The sequence below is a fragment of the Gracilinanus agilis genome, chromosome 4, assembly GCF_016433145.1.
Source record: "Gracilinanus agilis isolate LMUSP501 chromosome 4, AgileGrace, whole genome shotgun sequence".
In the NCBI taxonomy this organism is placed as follows: Eukaryota; Metazoa; Chordata; class Mammalia; order Didelphimorphia; family Didelphidae; genus Gracilinanus; species Gracilinanus agilis.
The window spans coordinates 471,869,429-471,894,371 of NC_058133.1; the positions used below are offsets into that span (position 1 = coordinate 471,869,429).

Genomic DNA, 24,943 nt, shown 5'->3' on the forward strand with positions numbered 1-24,943 from the left:
CCTTCAGGGGAGAGCACACTGCCTGTTACCTTGGCTATCTCATGCCAGGATCAATTCATTAGCACTGCAAACTGGCACCCACTGTAATGGGTAGGATCCATGAGAATAGCAGCATGGCCTGAAAACCAGAACCACCCATTCCTTTTTGTCCTCTACTCTGTGTTAGCAAAAGTCTAAAGTGACCATTGTTGCAAATAAGGGCAGGGATTGCTTTGGGATTTTTTCTTTAACTGTCATTTCCATTTCCCTCACTACCCTGTGTCTGACACATTTTGACCATTCTTCCTTTTTCAAGGTTCTTCCAGACAATGACTTTCGTATGTTTGGCTGACTTTCAAGCATATGCCAAAGACAATCTTCCCAAGTCCACTTGGGAGTTCATCGAAGGAGGAGCTGATGAATGTATCACAAGAGATGAGAATATCTCAGCATACAAAAAGTTTGGTATTGTATATCCGTCCCCTCTCCTTCTCTTTTTCCATCTCTGCCTCTCTCTTTTTTCTTCTCTCTCTCTCTCTCTCTCTCTCTCTCTCTCTCTCTCTCTCTCTCTCTCTCTCTCTCTCTCCCTTTCTCTCTCTCTCCCCTCTCCTCTCTCTCTTTCTCCCTTCTCCTCTCTCTGTCTCTGTCTGTCTGTCTTTCTTTCTCTCTGTGTGTGTTTATACTGGGTTTATTGGCCAGCCACAAAATCCTAAATGTGTGGAAAGCACATGACTCAACTTTTTATATTCTTAAGGACTTCTTTCTTTGGTTCCTGGTGATGATGGGTTGAAAGAAAATGATAAAAGATTCTGCTCTAGTCTCCAGAAACAAGAGGTTGCCCGTCCATCAAGAAGGAAACAGCTAAGGGGGAGCACCAGTTATAAAGTCAATTATAATATAATGGATGAGCTAAGTTTCCCTGTATAACCAATGCCACACATTCTCCTGCCCTAAGTATCTGCTATGAGGGAGAAAAGGAAAGGAAACAGAGGCAGATTCAGATTAAACACAGAGTTTAAAAATTAGGGGGAAAGGAGTATTAGCAATGAAGGAGGGACTCAAAAATGAAGCCTAGACAAGAGATTAAATGACAGTGAAGCCTGAAAAACTGGAAAGGACAAGAAATGCCATTGTTTAACATTTGGTATGACAAATACTTTTCCTGGAAATGATAATAGATATAAAGGGAGAAAATATGGTCTGGTCCCAACCCTCAACGTGTTTATAATCCAGATTGGGAGATAATACATGGAAGTTAGCAGGTGGGATGATGGTGGGTTTTGAGTCCATTACAAATGAGGAGATTGAAGGAACTGAGCAGATTTACTCTGGAAAAGAGAAGATCAGGAAAAAAGGGTATAGAAAGGGAGAGCAGACATGACAACTGCTTTAAAGTAATAAATGTAGCATTTATATGACATTTTAAGGTTTGCAAAATGCCTTACAGGTATTATCTCATAATAATCTTCACAACAATCCTAAGTGGTATCATTATCCCCATTCTACAGATGAGAAAAGTAAGCTTAAGTAATTAGCCCATGGTCACATAACTAGTAAGTGGGATTTGAACTCGGGTCTTCTTGACTCCAGGACCAGCACTCTCTCCACTGAACCATATAGTTGCCTCTAAATAAACACTCTCAAGGCTTTAAGCTAATCCTTTTATGTATAGCCACCAGTTCTGTTACCCTCCAAGTTGTCCTCTAAACACAATCCACCTTATTATGTTCTTTCTTTTTTTTAACTCTTATCTTCTGTCTTAGAATCAATACTAAGTAAAGGTTCTAAGGCAGAAGAGCAGTAAGGGTTAGGCAATTAAATGACTTGTCCAGGCTTATACAAGTTAGGAAGTTTCTGAGGCCAGATCTGAACCCAGGACCTCCCCACTCCTGGCTTGGAACTCTATCCACTGAGCCACCTAGCTGCTTCCATATTCTTTCTAAAATGTGATATGTAGAGTCAGAAGATCTGAATTCAAGTCCCAGCTCAAACACTTTCTTCAACACTTTTGCACTGTGTCACTTTGGACACGTTATCATAAAAAACAGACCACAAGCTTCCAGAAGTTAGGCATTTCCCATCTCGGGATCTCTGATCTGAAGAAGGACCATCTACCAAGGAAGTAACTTTGTCGTTTGTGTCTCACAGAATCCATCTTCGTCCCCGTTACCTGAGAAATATGTCTGTGGTAGACACCAGGACCACAATCCAAGGGTGTGAGATCAGTTTTCCAGTCTGCATTGGGCCCACTGGTTTCCACTGTCTTTGTTGGCCTGAAGGAGAAAAGAGTACAGCTAAAGGTATTAATTCCTTCCTCTCTCTATGCAGACATTGAGGTCTGCAGAAAAATTGTCCTCCCCAGAGTGGAGAAAACACTATCCTCTCTTCACTCAGGCCTAAAAAGCAAAAACAATCAAACAAACAAACAACAACAACAAAGCCATGGATTCCTAAATAGAATCTGTTCTTCTCTGGTATGAATTTGAGAGCTGGAAGAAATTTCAGTGACCATCTGGTCCAGCTCTCTGGACATGCCTTACAGATTGTCCCTTTTTGAAGACTTGCAAGTAAGAAGAACTCAACATCTTTATGGGCAGCCCAATCTACTTTTAAATAGCTATAATTGTTAGAAAGCATTTTTAGTTCTTTTTTTATTTGAAAATTTTTAGTTAATCAATTTAGACTATTTTCCCATGGTTATATGATTCATGTTCTTTCCCTCCCCTCCTCCTGTCCTCCTCCTGTAGCCAATGAGCAATTCCACTGGGTTTTTGCATGTGTCATTAATCAAGACCTATTTCCATATTATTAATATTTGTATTAGGGTGATCGCTTAGCATCTCCATCTCCAATAATATCCCCATTGATCCATGTGATCATTTTTTATGACAAATCTAAATTTGCTTCTGCATTGATTCTACCCCTAACTCCTGGTTCTGCTCTGTAGGGACATAGGCAACAACAAATCCCTCTTTCAAGTGCCTAGGTGGTACAGTGGACAGAGTACTGGCCCTAGAGTCAGGATGCCCCAAGTATGAGTCCTCCGTCAGGCACTTCTTACCTGTGTGATCTGGGCAAGTCCCTTAACTTCTCTCTGTCTCAGTTTCCTTATCAGTCAAATGGGGATCATAACACCTCTATTATTGGGTTATTATAAGGCACAAATGAAATAACAATATGTAAAGAGCATTGCCAACTTTAAAGTACTATATAGATGTATTCCAAATGATAACCTTCTATTTCTTCAAATACTCGGAGATAGTTATCATGTTTCTACTAACTGTGTGACCTTGAGCAAGTGGCTTAACCCATTTTGCCTCAGTTTCCTTATCTATATGAGCTGGAGAAGGAAATGGCAAACCACTCCAGTATCTTTATCAAGACAGCCCCAAATGGGGTCACAAAGACCTAGACATGACTGAAATGACTCAACAACGACATCATCATTGTCTCCCTTGGGTCTTCTTTTCTCCAGGATAAACACACTCACACTTTGCCCAGTCCTCTTATGACATAAATTCTAGCCATTAATCATTCTCTCCTCTAGATATTCTCCAGTTTGTCAACAATACTCCAGAGAAGGTCTAACAAAGGCAAACTACAGAGAGATCATCACTTCCCTGTTTCTAATTTATTTTTAACTTTTTTTAAACCCTTACCACTTTCCATCTTAGAATCAATACCGTGTATTGGTTCTAAAGCAGAAGAGCAGTCAGAACTAGGCAATGGGCATTAAGTGACTTGCCCAGGATCACACAGCTGGGAAGTGTTTGAGGTCAGATTTGAACCTCCCATCTCTTGGCCTGACTCTCAATCCACTAAGCCACCCAACTGTCTCCCACTTCCCTATTTCTAGAAACTATAGCTCTCAATATAGTCTAAGAGCACATTAGCTTTCAGGGCTGCCATATTACATTGTTAACTCATATTGAGTTCGTAGCCCCCTAAAACTCCAAAGCCATTTTTAAAAGTATTACTTTCCATCCATGATTTTATCTCCATGGGCAAAGTTTGGGTTGAGCAATTCTCTATTGACTTTAGGCTAAGCAAATAATGCCAATCATTGTTGAAAATCTATCAATTTCCACAAAGCTCCCTAAGCTCCTATAAATCCTGGTTGCCCATAATTACCATGTTCTTATTGACATTTGTTAAAATTTCACTTTTATTATAAACCTAGCCAATACCAAATACAATGGCCATTTCTATAGCTACAATAGAATAGAAAGGAAGGGAGGAAATAAACATTTATTAAGTGCCTACTATATTTCAGACACTGTGTTGAGTGTTTTATAAATATTATATTTAATATATTATTATATTAATATAAATTAATTGTAATTGATGTTTATAATTTAAAATAATCATTAATTAAAATTAATTTATGTTTATAATTTAAATTAATTTTAGTTTAAAATTACAATTAAATTTATAATTTATAGTAATTTTATATATATCCCAACACCCTTGGAGACAAGTACTATTATTATCCCAATTTTATAGTTAAGGAAACTGAGTCAGGCAAAGGTTAAATGATATGCTTAGGGTCAACCAGCTAGTAATTGTCCGAGACCAGATCTGAACTAATCTTCTTGATTCTGGACCCAGTGCTCAAATCACTGAGCCACCCGCATCCATGCTAGGACTCCTATGTCCTCTTCCCCAATTCATTTCTTGTATTGTCTCCTGTAGCTGCACAAGCCATGAATACCTGCTATGTCACCAGTAGTTTTTCCACTTGCACTTTTGAGGACATCGTGGCTGCTGCCCCCAATGGCCTTCGATGGTTTCAACTATATATACAAGATGACCGGCAAATCACAAAGAAGCTGATCCAGCAAGTGGAAGCCCTAGGCTACAAAGCTCTAGTCATCACTGTAGACACTGCTGTTTTGGGTAATAGATTGCAAGATAATCGCAACAAATTCTCTTTGGGAAAATTTATACAGATGAAAAACTTCCATGTGAATATTGAGGTATGGAGGACATTTCACGTGGGGGAAGAGTTGGGAACCAATGGATGAATGTTACAGAAAAGCAGATTTGACTTAATGGGAGAACAAACTTTCTAACACTGGACTAGTAAATTAGGCTCCCTCACAAAGGAGTTCACTAACTTTTGCTGCAGGCAAGGCAGATGATGGGTGGAGAGGAGAATATATACACACAGAAACTGAATGACCTTTCTGAGGCATCACTGTGGGGGGATTCCTGACCTGGGTGGGATGTTAGAGTAGATGACCTCTAAAGAGTCTATAGTAAAAAAAGAGAGAGATGATAAAGCCAGAATAGCTTCTATAGGATTCTAGTGATATTAGCGTTGCTGGCAATAACCGGGCAATTATGCAAAGATTTTGTAATAACCAGGCACCTGTGAGAGCAATATAAAATGCTTAGTACCTCTGGGGTTGTCAGCTAGGCTTGGAAGGTCCTGTTTCATTGTCATCCTAGGGTAACCTTAGTCTCCGAGGAAGCGTGATGTCCGTAGCTGGAGAAGAAATAGACATTATATAATGAAACTAGGATAATTCAAGTGACATACCTGAAACCTGCAGAATTTCATAAATGAAAAAACTGTCCTTCAGTGGCAATCTGGTCTAACCTATACCATAGAAAAATCCCTTTTACGACATATTCAATATCTTACCAGAATCCCTAGTTTCCATTAAGACCTGTTTGGCTACCATATTTTTTTCTAAATGAAAACATTTCTGATCCCTACCCACTAGATCCCCACCTCCCAACATTATCATGTATTCATTTCATAATATATAGATATATTTAGATATGTTCATGGTGTCTCTCCCATTAGAATGTAAGCTATTTCTTTTTTTAAAAAACCCTTACTCTCTGTTTTAGTGACAACTCTAATATAGAAGAGGAAGGACTAAACAAACAGAATTAAGTGAGTTGCCCAGAGTCTCATAGCTAGGAAGTGTCTGAGGCCATTTTTGAACCCAGGTGCTCCCAATTCCAAGACTGGCACTCTATCCACTGTGTCACCTAACTGCCCCTGTTTATTAATTAAGACATTCTATCCCCAGATTCTGGGTATTTTCACTGACAATATCCTATTCTTGGAATTCTTACCCTTTTTATCTTATGCCTCTTGATTTCTTTGGCTTCTTTCAAGCCCAAGTTAATGTCTCATTTTCTGAAAGGAAAAAAAAAACCTTTTCCTCATCTCCCTTTATTCTAGTGCTTTCCCTCTGTGATTTTCTTTAATTTATCCTACCTACAGCTTACTTATACATAGTCGTTTGCATGTTGTCTCCCCTCCACCCACCAGACTATAAGCTCCTTGAGGACAGGAATTGTCTTTTGCCTTTCTTTGTATCCTCAACACTTGGCAGAGTACCTGGCATATAACAAGCAATTAACAAATATTAATTGATTGACTATTTGAAGGAGTGCCTCACATGTGGCCTGCTAAACTTAGGAGGGCTCTAGTCATGCTTCACTTTACCCCCCCCCAGACATCTTCTCACTAGTTTCTTTGCTGCCTGCCGCACTTGTACCTTCTCCCCACTCTGCTCCTTTCTAGTTTTAGACACACACTATCTATCTATCTATCTACATATATATGTATATAGGTAGAAAAACTATATATATATATATATACATATATATATATATATATATTCAACACAACCATGTTCCTGGAAAGGATGCATCAATCTATTCTTTTCTGGCTCTACTTCCCATTCCTATTACTTTTAAAGCAAAACATCACTTCATGACTATTACGCCCCTATAAATGTCAAGGCAAGTCCCCAAGCATTTTTCAAGAGGGAACTGTTGGCAAATGGACCATTTTTTTCAGTAAAATATAAAACAAGACTCTCAGCTAAAAGGCTGGGATGAGAAAGAGCCATGTGAAGCTTGAGGAGAGATAGAAATACTTGGAAACGCCCTTATGGCTTTTGTGGAAAATCTCCCTATGGGATATTAAATGAATTAGGGTGGTGTGAAAAAATTGCCTAGCAACAGCTAGAACCCAGTGAGAATATACATTTTAGTGGACCCAGGCAGTACTGTATTATGTGATTTTCTCTGGCTTCATTCAGCAAGACATGAATAAGAAAGAAGATAGAAGATAATGGGAATAATCAGAGACTGGGACTTAGCTAGGCAAGATCTCCAAGAGTATAATGGAGCAGGGGACTCCAGAAAAAAGGATGGTATGGCACTGAACTGGTTTGCCAAGGGATCAAGGTTAAGATAGGAAGAAAATTTAGCCAAGGTAGGAGTGATGGCCTGGGAAAGAACTAGATGATACAGGGGACCTATTTTGGGCAACTCTCCAGCATACCCTTCTAGAAGTTCACCACAAAATGCCCACAGTGCCAACGTACTACAGGGCTTCTCCCTTCCTTACTTTCTCCAAGAATTACATATGGGAAGAGCCCTCTGGCTATCCACTTGGCTTCTTTTAATCTTGCCATTGGCCATCTTCTACTTCTCCAGAGTTCCTCCTTGGTTATGTATTGTCAAATGCTGACTGCCACCATGGCTTACTTTTCCAATAACCTGATGGTGATACTTGTATTTACTTATTTGGAGACAGTTATAGTCTATATCTTGCTGCTGCATAGAAACATTAATTAAGAGTTAGTATTGAAAGGTGAGTCTTTGTTTTTATGAGAAGTTGAGGAGTGGTGAGAGAGCTTTACAATATCCCCAAAGTAATATAAAGTATTACCTGTTCCTTTTCAATTCTGGTCCCACCTCATTGTACATCTATACTGCCGATCTCACATATAGATATCCCATAGCTGTCCATCTTGATTAATGGATATCCTTCATCTATTTTGTCTTTCCTGTGGAGATAAACAGACCAAACTCCTTTGAGTGATTACAGTTTGGTACCCTCCCTCTGAGGGAAATAGAACAGCCAGACTCATGACTCTTTTGCCTGCTTATCTCTAGACAGCAGTTAAATTGTCTCTTGGTGAAGAGAAGGCAAGATCTCTGAGATATGTATCAAAACCTTCCTGAGACCCACATTCAGCAGCCCATGTGGACATACACATATAACTTACACTAACACATCCCCTTCGCTAACATTTTTATAGTGATTTAAGGTTTGCAAAGTGATTTACATATACTGTATCTTTTGATCTTCACAATAACCCTATGAGTATCTGCATATGACAGATGACTTGTCTAGGATCACACATGTTTGAGGCAGAATTTGAAATTGGGTGGTCTTTTCTCCAAATTCAACATTCCACTATGCTGATGATTCTCGATTCCTACTTTTCTATCAGGGGAGACAAAATGTATGCATATAAATATATAGGGGAAGGGGGGAAAGCATTTAATAAATGCCTACAAGGTACAAGATCTTATACTTTACAACTGTTATCTAATTTTATCTTTACAATGATCTTGGAAGGCAGGTGAATTATTCTGTTTTACAGTAGAAGAAACAGTGGCACAGAGAAGTTAAAGGACTTGGTCACATAGATAATAAATGTCTGAATCTAGATTTGAACTCAGGTCTTCCTGACTCCAGACCCAGTGTTCTATCCATTGCATCACCTAGAGGCTTCAAGTTATATAGAGAATAAATAAAAAATAAAAGCAAAATAGTTGAATATGAGGGAAGGAAGATGATTAGCAGGATCAGAAAAAGGGATTTTGGACTGCACTTTGAAGAAAGAGAAGAATTCAGTGAGGCAGGGGTGAGGAAGGAGCATATACGAGGCATAGGCTATGTTAGGATAAAGACTAAGAAATGGAATTCCATATGTGAGGAAAAATAAGATTAGTTTTGGCCTGAGAGCACACAAGGGGAGTAATACATAATTAGGTCAGAGAGATAAGATATGGCTATTGTGAAGGATTTAAAAAGAAAAACAGTTTATATTTTATCCTAGAAGTTGTGTGGGTTGAAATCATGTATCATTCTCCAGCATATATTAGCTAGTATTAGTAATCTTAGATTGGCAACTTCCTATAGAAAATTAATGAAAGCCAGGTCCCCTGAGGGAGAGAGATACCTATCACTCCTTATGAAGGGTAGAGAAATCCCTCTCCCAAACAGCTTTATATAAACTCCTATAATTGTCTTAATTAGCACTCTTTTCTAGTGTGGCCAGGATTTCCCTTTCTCTTCCTTGTCCCTTTTTCTCATTATGGATTCCAAAAAGCTCTGACAGTCAGTATTCAAAAGGTTAAAAGAGGTTAGAAACGAGATGGTGATGGGAAATTCCCATGAGAAGAGTCCTAAACCTAAAGTTATAATCTTGATTTCCCCATATCAAATGTTTGAGTATGAAAGACCTTGGCCATGTCTGAACTCTGACTCAACCCAGAAACTGCAAACTTGAGGAATGCTTCCACGGGTTCAAGAATAACTGGGAAACTTAAGGAGGGTAGGACAAGATAAAGAAAAATATAACATACACAGACATTGTGTCATACACAGATGGTGGGCGATTAAAAGAGAAGCATTATGTTAATTTCCTATACCCTTGGACATTGCTTTGGGCTGACCACTCAGAATAGTGCCCCTGTCCTCTCCCCTTCTCTAATAAAGGCCACACTTTTCTGCCAATATCTTATCAAGTCTCCTGTCTGCTCATTAGAGTGACTTAGGGATGCAGACCCCTGAGATTTCACTTTGCACAGAAGTAATTGAGAGTCACTAGAGTTTAACGAGTAAGGAGGGTAGAAAGAACTTTAGCAGCTGTGTCCCTCTAAAGAGAGGAGATCCACCACCTTAAATAAAGGAACTCTGTTGTTGTAATAGAATTTTGTTGTGGTCAATAGAATAACTGATGAACTTTGAAGAGAAGTTCAGAAATTCTCCAGAAATGAGAAAGAAACAAGATTCTTGATTTGTTTTTATGATTTAATTAAATTTCATTTTTAAAGGATGATAGAAATTTCTATAGACCCCTATCTAACTGGTCCAACATATTCTTAAGCAACACTGATATCAGGAAAAATGAAGAAAAGAAACCAAAGAGAATAATGGGATATCTCCTTTATGTCATTGTATGAAACTGAGTGTGCAGGGCAAGGTTGAAGGAAGGCATTCAGGAATGGACCAGGTTGTGAAGAATTTTCTAAACAAAACAGAAGAGTCTATCTTTGATCCTAGAGAGAGGTAAGAGGCAAGGTTGGGATGTCAGTATCTTGTAAGTGAACATAATACTATCTATCTAATTCAAACTGCGAAGTCAAGAAAGTCCAATTACTAGAGAATCTTGGTAGTGAAATTAACTCTAAAGTAAGTTTGATTCAGGAGGTTGATGCCTGTAGTAAAACTATTATCTGGTCTTTAGTACAAAACTGTGGCCCACCATGACATAATGTTTCCTTCTGTCCATTTAAGGAAAATGCAGAGACTCTCCTGCCAGTCTCAGGCATTGATTCATCCATCTGCTGGAAAGACCTTGCCTGGATAAGGAACATAACACAACTACCCATCATCCTGAAAGGAATTTTAACAAGGGAGGATGCTGAACTGGCCCTAAACCACAATGTGCAAGGCATTATTGTCTCTAACCATGGTGGAAGGCAGCTGGATACAGTTCCAGCCACAGTAAGTTTTATTCATTTCAGGGGTGTGTGTGTGTGTGTGTGTGTGTGTAGCTGTATGCATATACTAAATATATCCTCTGTTCACACACATCTCTGTGTATTTTATCTATCATTTTGTTTCAACATACTTCCAAATATCTGTTTCTGTTCTATTTTTAGGAACTATAACCAATTACTTATAAAGTGAAAAAATGAGTCTGAAATACTAGGACTGAGAATATATTATTCTTCCCCAGGCCATGTGTTCACAGGACAGTGGAATGTTCATTTTTTTTAATGGAGGTCTCTTGATTTTACATTACATCCATTTCTAAATATTTCTGTTCCTCTTCAACTACCCACTGAGTTATCCCTCATGGAAAATATTTTAAAAGAGAATTAAAAATAGAGTTTAGTAAAACTATCAATCACTGTGTCTGACAAGATATGCAATATTCCACACCCACAATCTCCCACCTCCACAATGAAAGGAGGCTGGTGGCACATTTTCTCATCTATTCTGCAGGGCCAAATATGATCATTGCATGATCACAGTGTTCAATTTTGGTTTATGGCATTTTATTTTTTTTGTCATCATGTATTATGTATTCTTGGTTCTGCTTATTTTACTAAGTGTCAATTCATCATCATCCCATATTTCTCTGAATTCTTTATATTCTCCATTTCTTATTCTATTTCTACTACAATCATGGACCAGAATTTTTTAGCCATTCCCCTCAATAGTCAATTATGAATTTGTTTGCAATTCTTTACTAGTGTTGCTATGAATATTTTGTCATATATGAAATCTACCTGTCCCTGACTTCCTTGGAGTATATGCCTACAAGTGGCAGCAGGTCAAAGGTACCAACATTTTAGTGATGCTTTTTAAATTAATTTCATATCAATTCTAGAATGGTTGGACCAATTCATATACTATCAACAGTATATTAGTGTGCCTGTCTTTCCATAGGAACTCCAACATTGATTTTTTCTACATTTTGTCATCTTTGCATGTTTTCTAGATGTGAGGTCAAACCCCAGAGTTTTTCTTTTATTCATGTAATTCTTTTATAAATCATTTCCCTAAAATGTTTTGAGTTTTGTTGTTTCAGATGAATTTTGGAAAAAGTTTTCCTAGTATATCAAATAAGCCTTTGGTAGTTTGGTTGGTATATATATATATCATTGAAAGGGCAAATTAATTTAGGTAATACTGCACCCATGGCTTGTATCATTATGTTTCTAGGATGCTACTCATTGATAACCTTCTTTCCACCAGTTCCCCACCCCTACTGATAAAAAATCAAGAATAGTAACAAAAAACGTGCTCTGTTCTTTTCAGATTGATGCCCTGACAGAAGTTGTGAATGCTGTGAAAGGAAGAATAGAAGTCTACTTAGACGGTGGCATTCGAACTGGAACAGATGTACTAAAGGCGCTAGCACTTGGTGCAAGATGTATTTTCCTTGGAAGGCCAATCCTGTGGGGTCTCACTTACAAGGTGAGGTAAAAGAGAGGAGTACATAAGGTAAAAAAAATACAGCTGCTCACCCATCTGTTCGAGACAGTCCCCAAGAAGTAGGATGTCAAGATCTAGACCCAGAAGAGGAACTTAGAGGTCATCTCTCAACCTTGTTTGCCTCAGTTACTCATCTGTAAAATGAGCTAGAGAAGGAATGGCAAACCACTCCAGTATCTTTGCCAAGAAAATCTCAAATGGGGTCACAAATAGTCAGACACAACTGAAACAATTGAACAACAACAATTTAGAGATATGGAAACTGAGACCTAGAGAGACTGAATGACTTGTTTGAGGTCATTTAGGAAGTAGGTGAGAGAATTAAAAATTTTACCTATTTGGACTCAGAACAAATCCAGTGCTCTTTCTATTATATCACATTTATTTCAAACTAAAATCTGATTTTATAACTTGTTCTTAGTTCTGCCCCCCAAGGCCAAGTAGAACAGATCTTACTTCTCTCCCACTTGTTAAATTTCATTCACTCGTTGCTCATTCTGGAGTGTAGGAAAATAATCCAGGTCTGAAATTCCTGTCCCACAACACTGTTCATTACAAATACTCTTAGAACTTTCCAACATATTCTCTTGAAAAACTAATGGCATCAAAGAAGTCTAGGATGCTCAAGCTAGAAAGGATCTTGGAGGCTATAATCCAGCTATTCAGGATACAGTGGATTGAGAGCCAAACCTAGAGACTGGAAGTCCTGGGTTCAAATCTGGTCTCAGGAATTTCCTAGATCTGTGACCTTGGGCAAGTGACTTAATTCTCAATGCCTTGGAACCAATGCATAGTATTTATTCTACTACAGAAGTAAAAAAAATTTAATCCAACTATTCATTTTACAGGTGTTATAAAAATAAAGGAGAGAATAATCTCTGTACTGCTACTAATATTACTAAGGCTAGTTATTATAGTTGTTATTAATCTGTATATAATCTGAGGAAGCATTGGTTTGGTTCCCTAATGGCTGGTGCAGGGACATCCGAGTCCTGCCACCCAGCTGGATGTTATAATAACTGCCCTTCTTTATAACAGTGCCCAGGCAGGATCCCTAAAGGTAAATGGATGAGTAACCCTTTCAGGTCCCACCTGGGATTCATTGATTATGGTATTGGGCTCTATCAGCCTTGGATAATGTTCATCTGACTGCATTTCTCCCTCCCCAGAGTGGTGATGGAATAACTACTCCAGGAAGGTACTTAATAACTTTATCTATGTTCTATACAAGGGAAAGGAATGATCAGGAACGGGTTGGGAAATAGGTGACCCTGTCACTAAATCTAAGACAATAATCCCTCAGGTCTGTAGGCTGTTCAGTAACACTGGCTTGTTCTTCACCTCCTTTGGCTCAGCCTGGCCACTGCCAAACGAGAGTAAGCAAACTGTTTGGATGACACAAATATTGATGATGGTTTCTCTCAGCTTCTTACTGCTACTTGTTTTGCCAGTCCTACAGCCTTCAGGAAATACCACCTTTACCACCCTCTTCTTCTTCTCCTACCCACTTCCCGGATCCCCCCGGGGCCTGGGATACCTAAATATCTAGAGATGGTTTAGGTGCCTAAATATCTAGGGATCAGAGAGAATCAGGGGATCCATGGTGTGACCCACAGGTCAATCAATGTTCAAGATCGAATGTCCAAAACAAGAGTTTAGGCAACGCTCAGCCGAAGCAAAGCCAAAAGCAAAGGTCCCCAAAAGACAAAGGGGTCCAAGGCTCCCTGTCAGGGGGCTGCCAGGGTATTTATATCCTTTCTGGCCAACTGCCTTTCTTCCTGTCCTCATGGCCTCCGGGAACATCCTGATTTCTCCAACTGTCTTCACCTGTCAATCAAGGTGAGACTCTCAGCTCCCAGAGTCTGATTATGACACAAGTAATGAAAGAGAGTTCCCAAAGAGATTAAGTAACTTTCCCAAATTCACAGAGCTAATAAGAGGCAGAGCTTAAACAAGAATCAAAATCTCTTAATTCTCAGAACAATGTTCTGGGTCTGCTTAAATTGACATTCACAATCCTCAAAAATTGGCTCTAGTTTTCTTTCTCACTTCTTCCTATATTCTGTCCTATTCCATTTAATTCAACAAATAGTATGTGTTCACTAGCATCGACTGTGCTAGACAGAGGGAATATAAAATTAAAAATAAAATAATGTATTCTCTCAAGGATTTTCTATTCTAGTTGGGAGGAGGAAGAAGTATAATGAACATAATATATATGGAGAAAAATACAAAGAATGAAACAATCCCTATTCTTAAAAAAATGAAGATTTCAATTAGAGAGACCAGGAAGGTTTCACAAAGGTCCTAGTACCTGAGTTGAATCTTGAAGGAAGGGATTGAACCAAAGATAAGAGAGGTGGTTTGGGCAATGCACTGATATGGAGTATGGAATGTTGGGTCTAAAGAACCATGGATTATCCAGTTTGAGCTTAGTACCCAAAAGAGAGAGAAATGAAATAAAACTGGGAAGACAGATTAGAGACAGATTGTGAAGGGTTCATGACATCATAAACTCTCATCTCCAGACAGATATTTATACTTTCTGTCCTCTGAACAAGCCTCATGAATTTTTGCCTCCATGCACCCATCTTAAGCCATCTCTCTATTTGGAATGTCCTCTCCTTTCACTTCTGCCTAGCTCTTATCACATCTGTCCTTCAAGGCCCAGATCAATATTCATTTCCTCCAAGAAGCTTTCCCTGAACTATCTCAGTTAAACCAGACCATCTTTTGCTCTGAAGTCCAACTACATTCATTATTGGTTCTACTGATTTAGAACTTGTCTCAAGACATCATGTGTTACCATTCATCATTTTATATGTAGGTTCTATTGCCTCAAATAAATATGTTGTTGTTCTTTGTACTTAAAGAAGACCAAAATGACACCAGGATATCAAGGTACGATGAGTCCAATTATGGCTGATCAGACCAATATCAGCTCAAAAGTCTCTACTACAAGTTGATTACAAATAGTCCTTATGAACACTGGGATGGTAATGTCTCTGAATTTGGACATAACACATTTCTTTTGAGCTACTGCAATTCTGCTTTGATCATAGAGCACAGTCCTTCTTTAATGTGGGCATGCCATGCTAGATGGTCTTGTAGCAGTGTATACCATATCTCACAATCAATACCAAAGTTCTTTAGAGAGACCTTGAAAGTGTATTTGTATCACTTCTTCTGACTTTGCAAGCACTTGCCTTGTGTGAGTTGTCCAAAAAATATTTTTTTAAGTAAATGTGTCCTTGGCATTCAAACGATGTGACCACCCATCAGAGATACATTGTCTGCATTAGAATTTGAATGTTGACAGTTCAGTTTGAGAAAGGACTTTAGTATCCAGTATTTTATCTTGCCAGGTGATTTGCAAAATCTTCCTAAGACAATTTAAAAGGAAGAGATTCAATTTCCTGGCTTGGTACCAGTATACTGTCCTGGTTTCACAAACATGCAACAATGAGGCAGAACAACAGTTCTATATATCTTCAGTTTGGTAGGCAGCCTACCCTCTTCTCTACCACACTTTCCTTCAGAGTCTCCCAAACACTGAGCAAGCTAACAACCTCATTATTTGTGTGTATATTCCCGGAAAGTATTCTGCCAAGTAAAGTGAACTAATCCACAGAATTCAAAATTTCTCCATTTGTTGTAACCCATGGTTCAACATATGGCAGGTGCAGTGCTATCTGGTGGAGAACTTCTGTTTTCTTGGTGTTAATTGTCATGTCAAAATTAGCACAAACAGCAGAGAAATCATTCATACTCTATTGCATCTCAACTAGTAGCCTTTTCAAGTTAAATAATTTACCATCAGTGTGGTAGCTGACCTTATTGCTGGTTTTGTCCTTATTAAAGGCATCTGACAACATTGCTGAAAGCATGGGAATAAGCACACAGACTTGCTTTACTCCATTGGTGACTGGGAAAGTACAAGATTCTCATCCATTATCCAGAACCCATACAAGCATATCATACAATATGGAGTTGGTATACAATACTGCTGAACCTCTCGAGGCAACCAGATTTTGCCATGAACTTCCACAAGCCTTGACTGATGAGTATGAAAGGCCTTGGTCATTTATCATTTTATGTATAGCTCCTGTTGCCTCAAATACATCACATGATCCTTGAAGGAGAGGCCACATCATATACTTCTTTAAAATCCCCATAGGCAGGTCTCAAAAAACACTTGCTTATCAATTAATTAAGATCTAAGCGATAAGCTTCTTGATATTCTTTCTAAAATGCTGGTGATTCTTTTTGGCTCAGTAATGAATATTCTTTGGCACACCTGCTTTCCCCATAACAAAGACCAAGGAAGTAGCATAGAATTGATAGTAGTAGAATGAGCCAGAGGTCATGGGATCCAGAGAATCAGAAGTTATAGGTCCCCCTAAAACTATTTCATCACTTCTTACCAAATCAAAGAATTGCATAATGAAGCTGTTAGAGACCTCAGAAGTACCACATGACTCAAATGTTTAATATCTTCTACTATTTCCAGATTATTCACCTTGATAGAAAGTTTGGAGCAAAGTAGGAAGAGTCAAAAAGTTCCACTTTCTCCATATTCTCACTTAACCCTACACAGTTCCTCCTCTCTCCCAAAGCAGTAAGTTTATCCTTTCTTTTTCTTTAGTATACCAGTAATACCTTGAAAAGCCCCTTTTATCGTCCTTTGTGTTTTTTCCTAAAATTTCAACTTATTCTTGATCATCACAATATAAATCTGAAATAAAGAGAAACTGAGGCAATAAGTTCTGAGCATATTCAATTTACTAGCAAAGCTAGCAGTTGTCAATAAACAAGGCCAAAGGCTCCTCAGCAAACAAAAACAAACTAGGATTTATAGACCTTATTTTATTTTTTTTTTTTAGAAAAAGAATTTTTCCATGGTTACATGAGTCATGTTCTTACTCTCTACCCCCCAACACCCCTCTCCCCATAGATGACTTGCATTTCCATTGGTTTCTTCATGTGTCATCGATCAAGACCTATTTCCATATTATTGATAGTTATAGTAGGGTATAGACCTTATTTTAGAGTAATAAAAGAGAAATTATATTCATGTGATTAATACATATTCATGACATTAATGATTACTCATGAGATTTACAGGAATAGGGAAGGATAACAAGAATAAAGAAGCTAATTTGCAATATAGGGTTGCTGGAAGTGTTGGGGGACATAAGGGACACTTCAAAGGCATGATGATCATCAAACTGTCTATCTTCTTGGTTATTACATTAAAATAGTCAATCTTTATATCACAGAATTGTTGTGTTAGCTGAAAAGTGGGGCACTTACAGTAAATGTGGTTGAGAGTGCTATCTTAGATATCCACAAAGGGAAATTTATACAACTATGAAATGTAAAACTGGCCATACCAGCTCAGCTCTGCACAAGTTCAGCTCAGGTATGCATAGATTCAACTCTGTAATAATGAGGAATTTAATCTTTACTACTATGATCTATGTCTCTTATTCTAAAATAGTAATAAAGGGAGCAGCTAGGTGGTTCAGTGGATTGAAAGTCAGGCCTAGATATGGGAGGTCCTAGATTCAAATCTGGCTTCAGACATTTCCTAGCTGTGTGACCCTGGACAAGTCACTTAACCTCCATTGCCTAGTCCTTACTGCTCTTCTGCCTTAGAACCAATACACAGTATTGATTCTAAGCTGGAAGGTAATAAGAGTTTTAAAAATAAAATATAATAGCAATATGGATTAGTCCTTATAAGATAAAATAAATCATCTAGATAATCAATACTACCTCAACTAAGGATTATTTTTTTTTAATTCCCCCCTTTGAGCCTTGATAAAATCAATTTCCTTGTGGAGCATTTAGAGCTTAATCTCACATCAAAGACTCCATAGTCATCCACTTCATTCTAGGCCATTGCCAGTCAGTTTGATGCTTGTCTTGCTACTGGACTCTCACTACCCTAGAAGAGACAGTGAGACTGGCAACTTTTTGGAAGTTTGTCTCACTTAAATCCAATCCTAATACAAGTCAAGACATCAAACCATGATATCAGTGATCCTCTTTGAAAATGAAGGATGACAAATAATGTTCCTAGTGCTTAGCACATAGCATACACTCAATAAGTGCTTACTAAATGATTGACCAACTTGGGAAGTACTAAATGGGTTGAGAAATTATTGGAAGGTTAAGAATGGTCTAGAAACAGTTCCTTGATTGTGGGCTAATGATTTGAAGAAATTGTCTTCCAAGCTAGTTAATGCATTCAGAAAAAACAAAAACAAAACTTTCTGAACCTCAAGTAAAAGGTTTCTGGGTGAGGGAGAAGAGATGTTTTATCTATGTTTTTGGCCTGTATTCATTAAGTTTTTATTTCAAGACATATTCATTAGTTGGTCAGATCACATGTCCTAAATGGTCACAAATATTGCCTCACAGTTCTCATCTTTTGGGAACAGGGTGAAGAGGGGATTCAACAACTCTTAAACTTATTAAAGAAGGAGTTCTATAGATCCATGGCCCTTACAGGTAAGATTCACTTTGGGTTTGTGTTAAATGTAATGTATATAAGGAACAAGCATAGTTTCTCTCTTTTTTAATCCTTCACCTCCCCTCTATTTTATATTCCTCCACAGGAAAGGGGTACAAGGGAGAAACACAAGAAGAAGAATCTTAACATAAACAGGCAGCTTAATGTGTCTGCTTTTTAAAAAGGGGAGGGGGGTAGTGGGAGTGCTATATTATTTGATTGTTACAAAGTAAAAAGATTATGGAAAGTAGATAGCTCACTATACTTAAAACACTAAACAGATCACGCCCCCCCCAGGAATACTGTCTCTAGTTCTAAGCAACACTCTCTAGGAAGCATTTTGACAAACTAAAATGTAGCAAGAGAAAAGAAAGAGTACTAGAAGGGAATGGAAGACTTTGGAATATAAGGGACAGTTAAAATATTGTGTTTAGTCTGTAAGAGAGGAGACAAAAAGGAGAAATGCTAGCTGTCAGCAAGCACTTGAGGTAGCAATTACACAAAAGAGTTAAGGACATTCTATCACTAAATAATAATAATAATGGTTAACATTTATATAGCGTTTACTTTGTGCCAGGCACTATGCTAAGTGCTTTACAATTCACTGTAAATTCATTTCACCTCATTTGAACCCCATAACATCTCTGGGAAATAGGTGCTATTATTATCCTAATTTTATAGATGTAGAAATTGAGGCAAACAAAAGTTTGCCCCAGGTTACACAGATAATATCTGAGAAATGCCTGAGTTCAAATCAAGCCCAGTACTGGTCCCCAATAGATATTGAATTAAGTGGAACTGACTGGAATCATATGAAATAGAAGTGCTCAGGGTTTTATGATCATTAGTTATCATGATTTATCATGTTATTATTATCAAATTATTAATTATAATTTTATTATTAAAATATTAATCACTAATCATTAATTCAGGCCACTATAAGATATAATGTCTATCCCATATGGTAGGAAATAAGCCTACTAATGCCCTTTATAGTTTTAAAATCTTGGTTCTTATTTTATTTTCAAAGGAACCTAGGAATTCATGGGGACAGGGAGCATCTGATAAGGACATTCTCTCATGAAAATAAGGAGTATCTGTTTAGAAGTAAAGAAATGAAAAAGTATTCAAAAGAAGAAATAAAATTTATTTTCTACCTCACATCAAAATTTGTTGAGATCCATACTCAGAGAATCTTTGTGTTGGAAGGGATTTTTTTACTTAAATTTTTATATTTTTTCCAATTATATATAAAAATAATTTTAACATTGTTTTTGCATTTTTAGAGTTCCAAATTCTTTCCCTCATTTCTTCCTTCTCCCCTTCTTGAGAAAGCAAGTAATTCGATATAGGTTATACATGTGCAGTCACTCCTCCTAATTGCTCCAACAATGATAAACTTCTTAGGAATTACAAGTATTGTCTTTTCATATAAGAATGTAAGCACTTCCTCCCTCCCCTGTCTGGGGTAAGGGGACAGCTCACATGCTCTGTGAAGGTACAGTGTAGGCACTCGGTCTCTGAAAGGTTTGCCATCACTGTTACAGACAATTTCCTTAAAGAATATGGATGCAAAATTTTTAAATAAAGTAATATGGTGATTAAAGCAATATATCACAAAGATCATACACTATGACAGATGGGATTCATATCAGGTATGCAGAACTGGTTCAATATTAGGAAAACTAGCAGCTTAAATGACCACATAAACAAAAACAACAAAAATCATTAGTACAACAATATTTTCTTCTTTGGACTAACTCCCTCTAGTTCCTTCAATTATTCCTTAAGGCTATTGCTTCCCTTTCTGTGTCTTATTTTAAAAGGTGGGGGGTGGAGGGGAGAGGACTAAGGCCCGAATCTATTATGAATAAAATTATCTCAAAAGACTAATTTTGGGGTAAGAATACAAGTTTATTGATCGTATCAGGCTTATTGGTTAGGCCAGCATCATAACTGATAAAGTGATATAGGTCTCCATGGCTCTCTCATGACCAAGGGATGACCCAAATTGGGACACGCGACTTAATAATAGATTTTTAGAAGCTCACTCTTCAGCCCCTCCCTTGAGCATCCCAGGATATCTTTGATTGGTGATAACTAATTAAGAGGTGATCCATTAACTTATCCACCCATCCCCATCCCCACAAGTGGGCAGGTCACATACACAAGAGAAGAATACTTCTCCGCTTCATTTAGTAACTAAATTCTGTTTAAAAACGAAGATATTCCTTAGGATTCCCAAAGTCAAAGAAAATGGAAAAATCAGTAAACTGGATGGTATCACTGACTCAGATCTCAGACCAGGAATATACAGAAATTCTCCCTAATATATAGCAATTGATACAGTATGTGAAAAACAAATTCTCACGATCCTACAATGTACCACAGAACTCCCTACCAGTTAAATGGAAAGAAACCTTCCATAAATTGAGTGTTTAAGGGGAAAAGTGACTTTGAATCTAGAATGTCCCCAAGCCACAAAATCAAACACTTTGGCTGAAGTACTAAGATTAGGGTTGGAAAACTTGAATTCACCTTCTAGTTTTGCCACAGAATTGAGTTATTGTACTCTACCCAGAATGTAGAAAGTTGCCTGAATTGACCAGTTCCTGAAAGCCTGAAAAGCCTAAGCCACCTTTAAAAGTTGACAAATTTTAAGATAAGTTCAAAATATCTACCAAGGAGGTCAACCTGCAAGTCAGACGAGGCAGAATGATCAGAATCAGAAATGGTCTAAATCAGGAAAGTGGAAAGACTTTCAACCATCCTTATCATACCACTTCCACTCAGGCATCATGTAACACTCAGAAAGAAGCTATGACAGAATTCATAGAAATAGCTTTTGATTTCCTGATGAAACTAAAATACAAAGAATTCTGGGCCCTAAGCTAACACAGAACCTCCCTCACTACACCTAATGAAGGAAAATCAATCTAATTTTTTTAATTTAATTTATTTTTTGTTATATTTTAAATTCTGAGCAACCTCCCTCCCATCCTCCTCACACCACACTGAAGGCCACCATCTGACACAGAAATAAGTGCATATATGCCACTACATGGTAATTATTTTTAAAGAAATAAAATGAATTGTCTATTTATAGCATATAGTGTTCAAGACTGGGCCAATGAAAGTTGCCAAATAGAAATCTTTTAAGATGACCTAGATGAAGTGATTAAAAATTAGTTGTAATTCTCATAGTAGGATTTTCTATTCAAATGTTTCAAAAGTTTCAAAAGTATTTGAGATTCTCATAGTAGGATTTTCTATTCAAATGTTTCAAAAGTATTTGAGATAACTTGTCATTTCAAATAGACTAGGCATTCCTTGTTAATAAGCTTGGTGATGGTATAAAAGTCAACCTAAAGGGCAGTTGAGTGGCTCAGTGAACAGAACACGAGGCCTGGAGATGGAAGATACTGGATTCAAATCTGACCTCAGATACTTCCTAGCTGTGTGACCCTAAGCAAGTTACTAACCCCAATCATCTAGCCCTTGCAGCTCTTCTCCCTTGAAACCAATACTTAATATTGATTCAAAGAGGGAAAGTAAGGGTTTTTTTAAAAAGTCAACCTAAATTTCTTCTTATAAATTAATATGGAGCTTTGAATTAAAGAAGTCCAGATGAATGTAACTTGACATATTGTGTTGTTGTTTTAGGCTGCCATTCAGTTTCAGAGATCAGCCAAGACTTAGTAAAATTCTCCAGGCTATAAGAAGTGACCTTTCCAATGATGATCTGAGGAATGGCTACATCAAGTGACCATATGGACCCCTCTATCCTTACACCCATGTATGTACATGCACATACACATGCCAAAGCCTGGCTGGGGAAACATCTCATCAAGTCAGCTATGCCATTGAACTGGATTTCAGGAGCAAGAGGACCAGGATCAATAAGAACTGGGATATTGAGATAGTCTAGTTATTTACACAACTAATCGATTTCCTCCTTTCTTGTCAAGGAATGACTGATTTTCTCATCAATCTGGTTCTGTTGGTATATCTTGTGCCCAGAAACCTGACTGGTCAACTTGGGCTTCCCAACGACAATTAAATTATTTGCAACATTAACAATGTAGTGCTCACTTTGGAAGGGGCAGAAAGGAACCAGACAAAAAGCAGTACTCCATCATCTCCATCATCAGTGATCAGAGGGTCTCAAATTCCAAGGATCTAATCATTAAAAGGAAAATTCTTCTTTCAATATTTGAAGACTATTTCTCTTTCTGACTTCATAAAAATGTAAGCAAGCTCCCAAATGGCTCTCAAGAAGACCTTCACCAACACACAGATATCACAGAGTCCTTATAAGTCTCAATTCATTATCCAGAAATAATCCATGCCCAAGATTCTGCCTTCTAATCTAAACATAAGGAAAACATTGAGTAACTATGTATTGTTTAATAACGGGTTGGTCCAAAAGTGGCTGTTCTTACTTGGAGCTATAGAGGATAGTGTAATAATATAGATAAGAACACAAATATCTTGCTTATATTTGTAAAAATTTTCTCTTTCCCATTCAACTTTGTCTTCTCATTCTCAACAAGCCAGAGCTACCCTTATTACTCCTACTAATTGACAGAGTATTGGTCATGGAGTCAGGAACAATTGATTTCAAATCTTCTATGTTTAAGGTAGCAAAGAACTGGAAATTGAGAGGATGCCTATCACTTGGGGAATGACTGGATAAGTTATGGCATATAATTGTAATGGAATATTATTGTGCCTTAAGAAATGTTAAACAGATTGATTTTTTAAAAATATGGAAAGACCTACATGAAATTATAAAAATCAAAATGAGTAGAAACAAGAAGACATTACATATAACTACAGAATTAAAGTTTGAAATTAACTTGTGAACTTCCACCTCCAGAGAAAGAATTGATAAATAGAAACACAAAAGGCATAGTTTATATACGTGTATATTTTCTGTCAAATGATTCTTTCTCTAGTGTAGGGAGGAAAGAGAGGGAGATATCTGGGAATTGTAATGTGACAAATTAATAATAATAATAATAATAATAAATCCTTCATTTTACACTTACTGGCTGTATCACCATGGACAAAAATCATTTAATATTTGTGGTTTTCAGTTTCTTCACATGTAAAATCACAATAATAAAACCCATCTTACCTACTTTGCAGGAATGTTTTAAAGCTTAAATGAGGTTGTTTTTGTAGAGTGATTCACAAATTTGAAAACCATCTATCAACAACGTACTATTATTATTATGTTCTTGAAAGAAAAGAGAAGAGAAAGGGAAGGTGAGAGGGAGGAGCTGTGTAGGATATCCAGGAATCCCTTAGATGCACTATTTTAGTGACTTTGAGCAAGTCACTTAATGTATATTTTCTTATCTATAAAATAAGGAAGTAAGACCCAATGATCAGTAAGCTCCAGGCTAGCGCAAAAATCCAAAAAAAATATTCCCTAAGGTTTACAAAGTACTCCCCTCCAAACTATTATCTAACCTGTAAAAGGAAATTAATGTATATGATGAAAATTTATTAGCAGAGACACAAAAAAAGTAAAACAAAATCGCCAAGTCAAAAAGAAATAGGTTTATTGAGAGAGGGAGGGCCTGTCTTACAATAAAGCCAGACTCCGGTTGGCAACCAAAGACCCTGAGTCTTATGAGTGGCCACCTCATATACCCTAAAACTTGCACTATGGTACAATAATTTTTCAGATATTTATAGTTCCTAAAGAATCCAGATATCTCTCTAGTTCCTCAAGAATCCAAATATATTCATAGTTCCTCAAGAATCCCACCATCTCTACAGCTATCTCTAGAGATCCTCAAGCATCAAGTAAAATCAGATAACATGGGTGTGCTTGAACCACAACTTTACATAATAGAGACAAGAGAGAAGTGTCAGAACACTATGTTTCTTCTGTGTGTATATCTTGATTATTTTTAGAAAAGTTTAATCTATGATAGCAAAATAACTAAACTAGGAAAAACTGCTGATACTGATGTAATCATGAGTGGGGTAGGTGATTTCACATTCACATGTGGAAGGGGGTATAGAGTGAGTGGTACTATGGTGTTTATTAGGTAGGGACTAAACACATTATTTCCCCTATTTAGAGATGTGGAAACTAGTTTAGAGAGTTTTGTTAATGTTTTCTGTGCCTTTTTAGTGTCACAGGTATCATTTCTACTATGCAGTTTTTGAGAAGGAAGTACGGGAACATTATATGTGTGTTTTTAATTAGGAAATTTTAAATTTAATTTAAATATTTTTATATAATTAAATAATTACATAAATTAAATTCATGTATAATAAATATAATTTATTTTTCATAAAAATAAAATAAATATAAAAACATAAAATAAATAAAATTTAAAATATAAATATAAATAAATTTAAATAAAATTTAA

The 24,943-nt window shown here is 37.2% G+C and overlaps 1 protein-coding gene across 1 annotated transcript in view; it reads left to right on the forward strand.

Moving 5' to 3' along the window:
* Positions 1-23,080, forward strand: part of HAO2 (hydroxyacid oxidase 2) — a 45,012-nt gene extending 21,932 nt beyond the window's left edge. Inside the window, exons 2-8 of the mRNA XM_044672515.1 lie at positions 296-439; positions 2,128-2,279; positions 4,672-4,955; positions 10,325-10,534; positions 11,858-12,016; positions 18,481-18,550; positions 22,215-23,080. Of these exons, the coding sequence (XP_044528450.1) occupies positions 309-439; positions 2,128-2,279; positions 4,672-4,955; positions 10,325-10,534; positions 11,858-12,016; positions 18,481-18,550; positions 22,215-22,270 (1,062 nt within the window). The 5' untranslated portion in view covers positions 296-308 and the 3' untranslated portion in view covers positions 22,271-23,080. The remainder of the gene's footprint in view (positions 1-295; positions 440-2,127; positions 2,280-4,671; positions 4,956-10,324; positions 10,535-11,857; positions 12,017-18,480; positions 18,551-22,214) is intronic.
* The last annotated feature ends 1,863 nt before the right edge of the window (positions 23,081-24,943 follow it).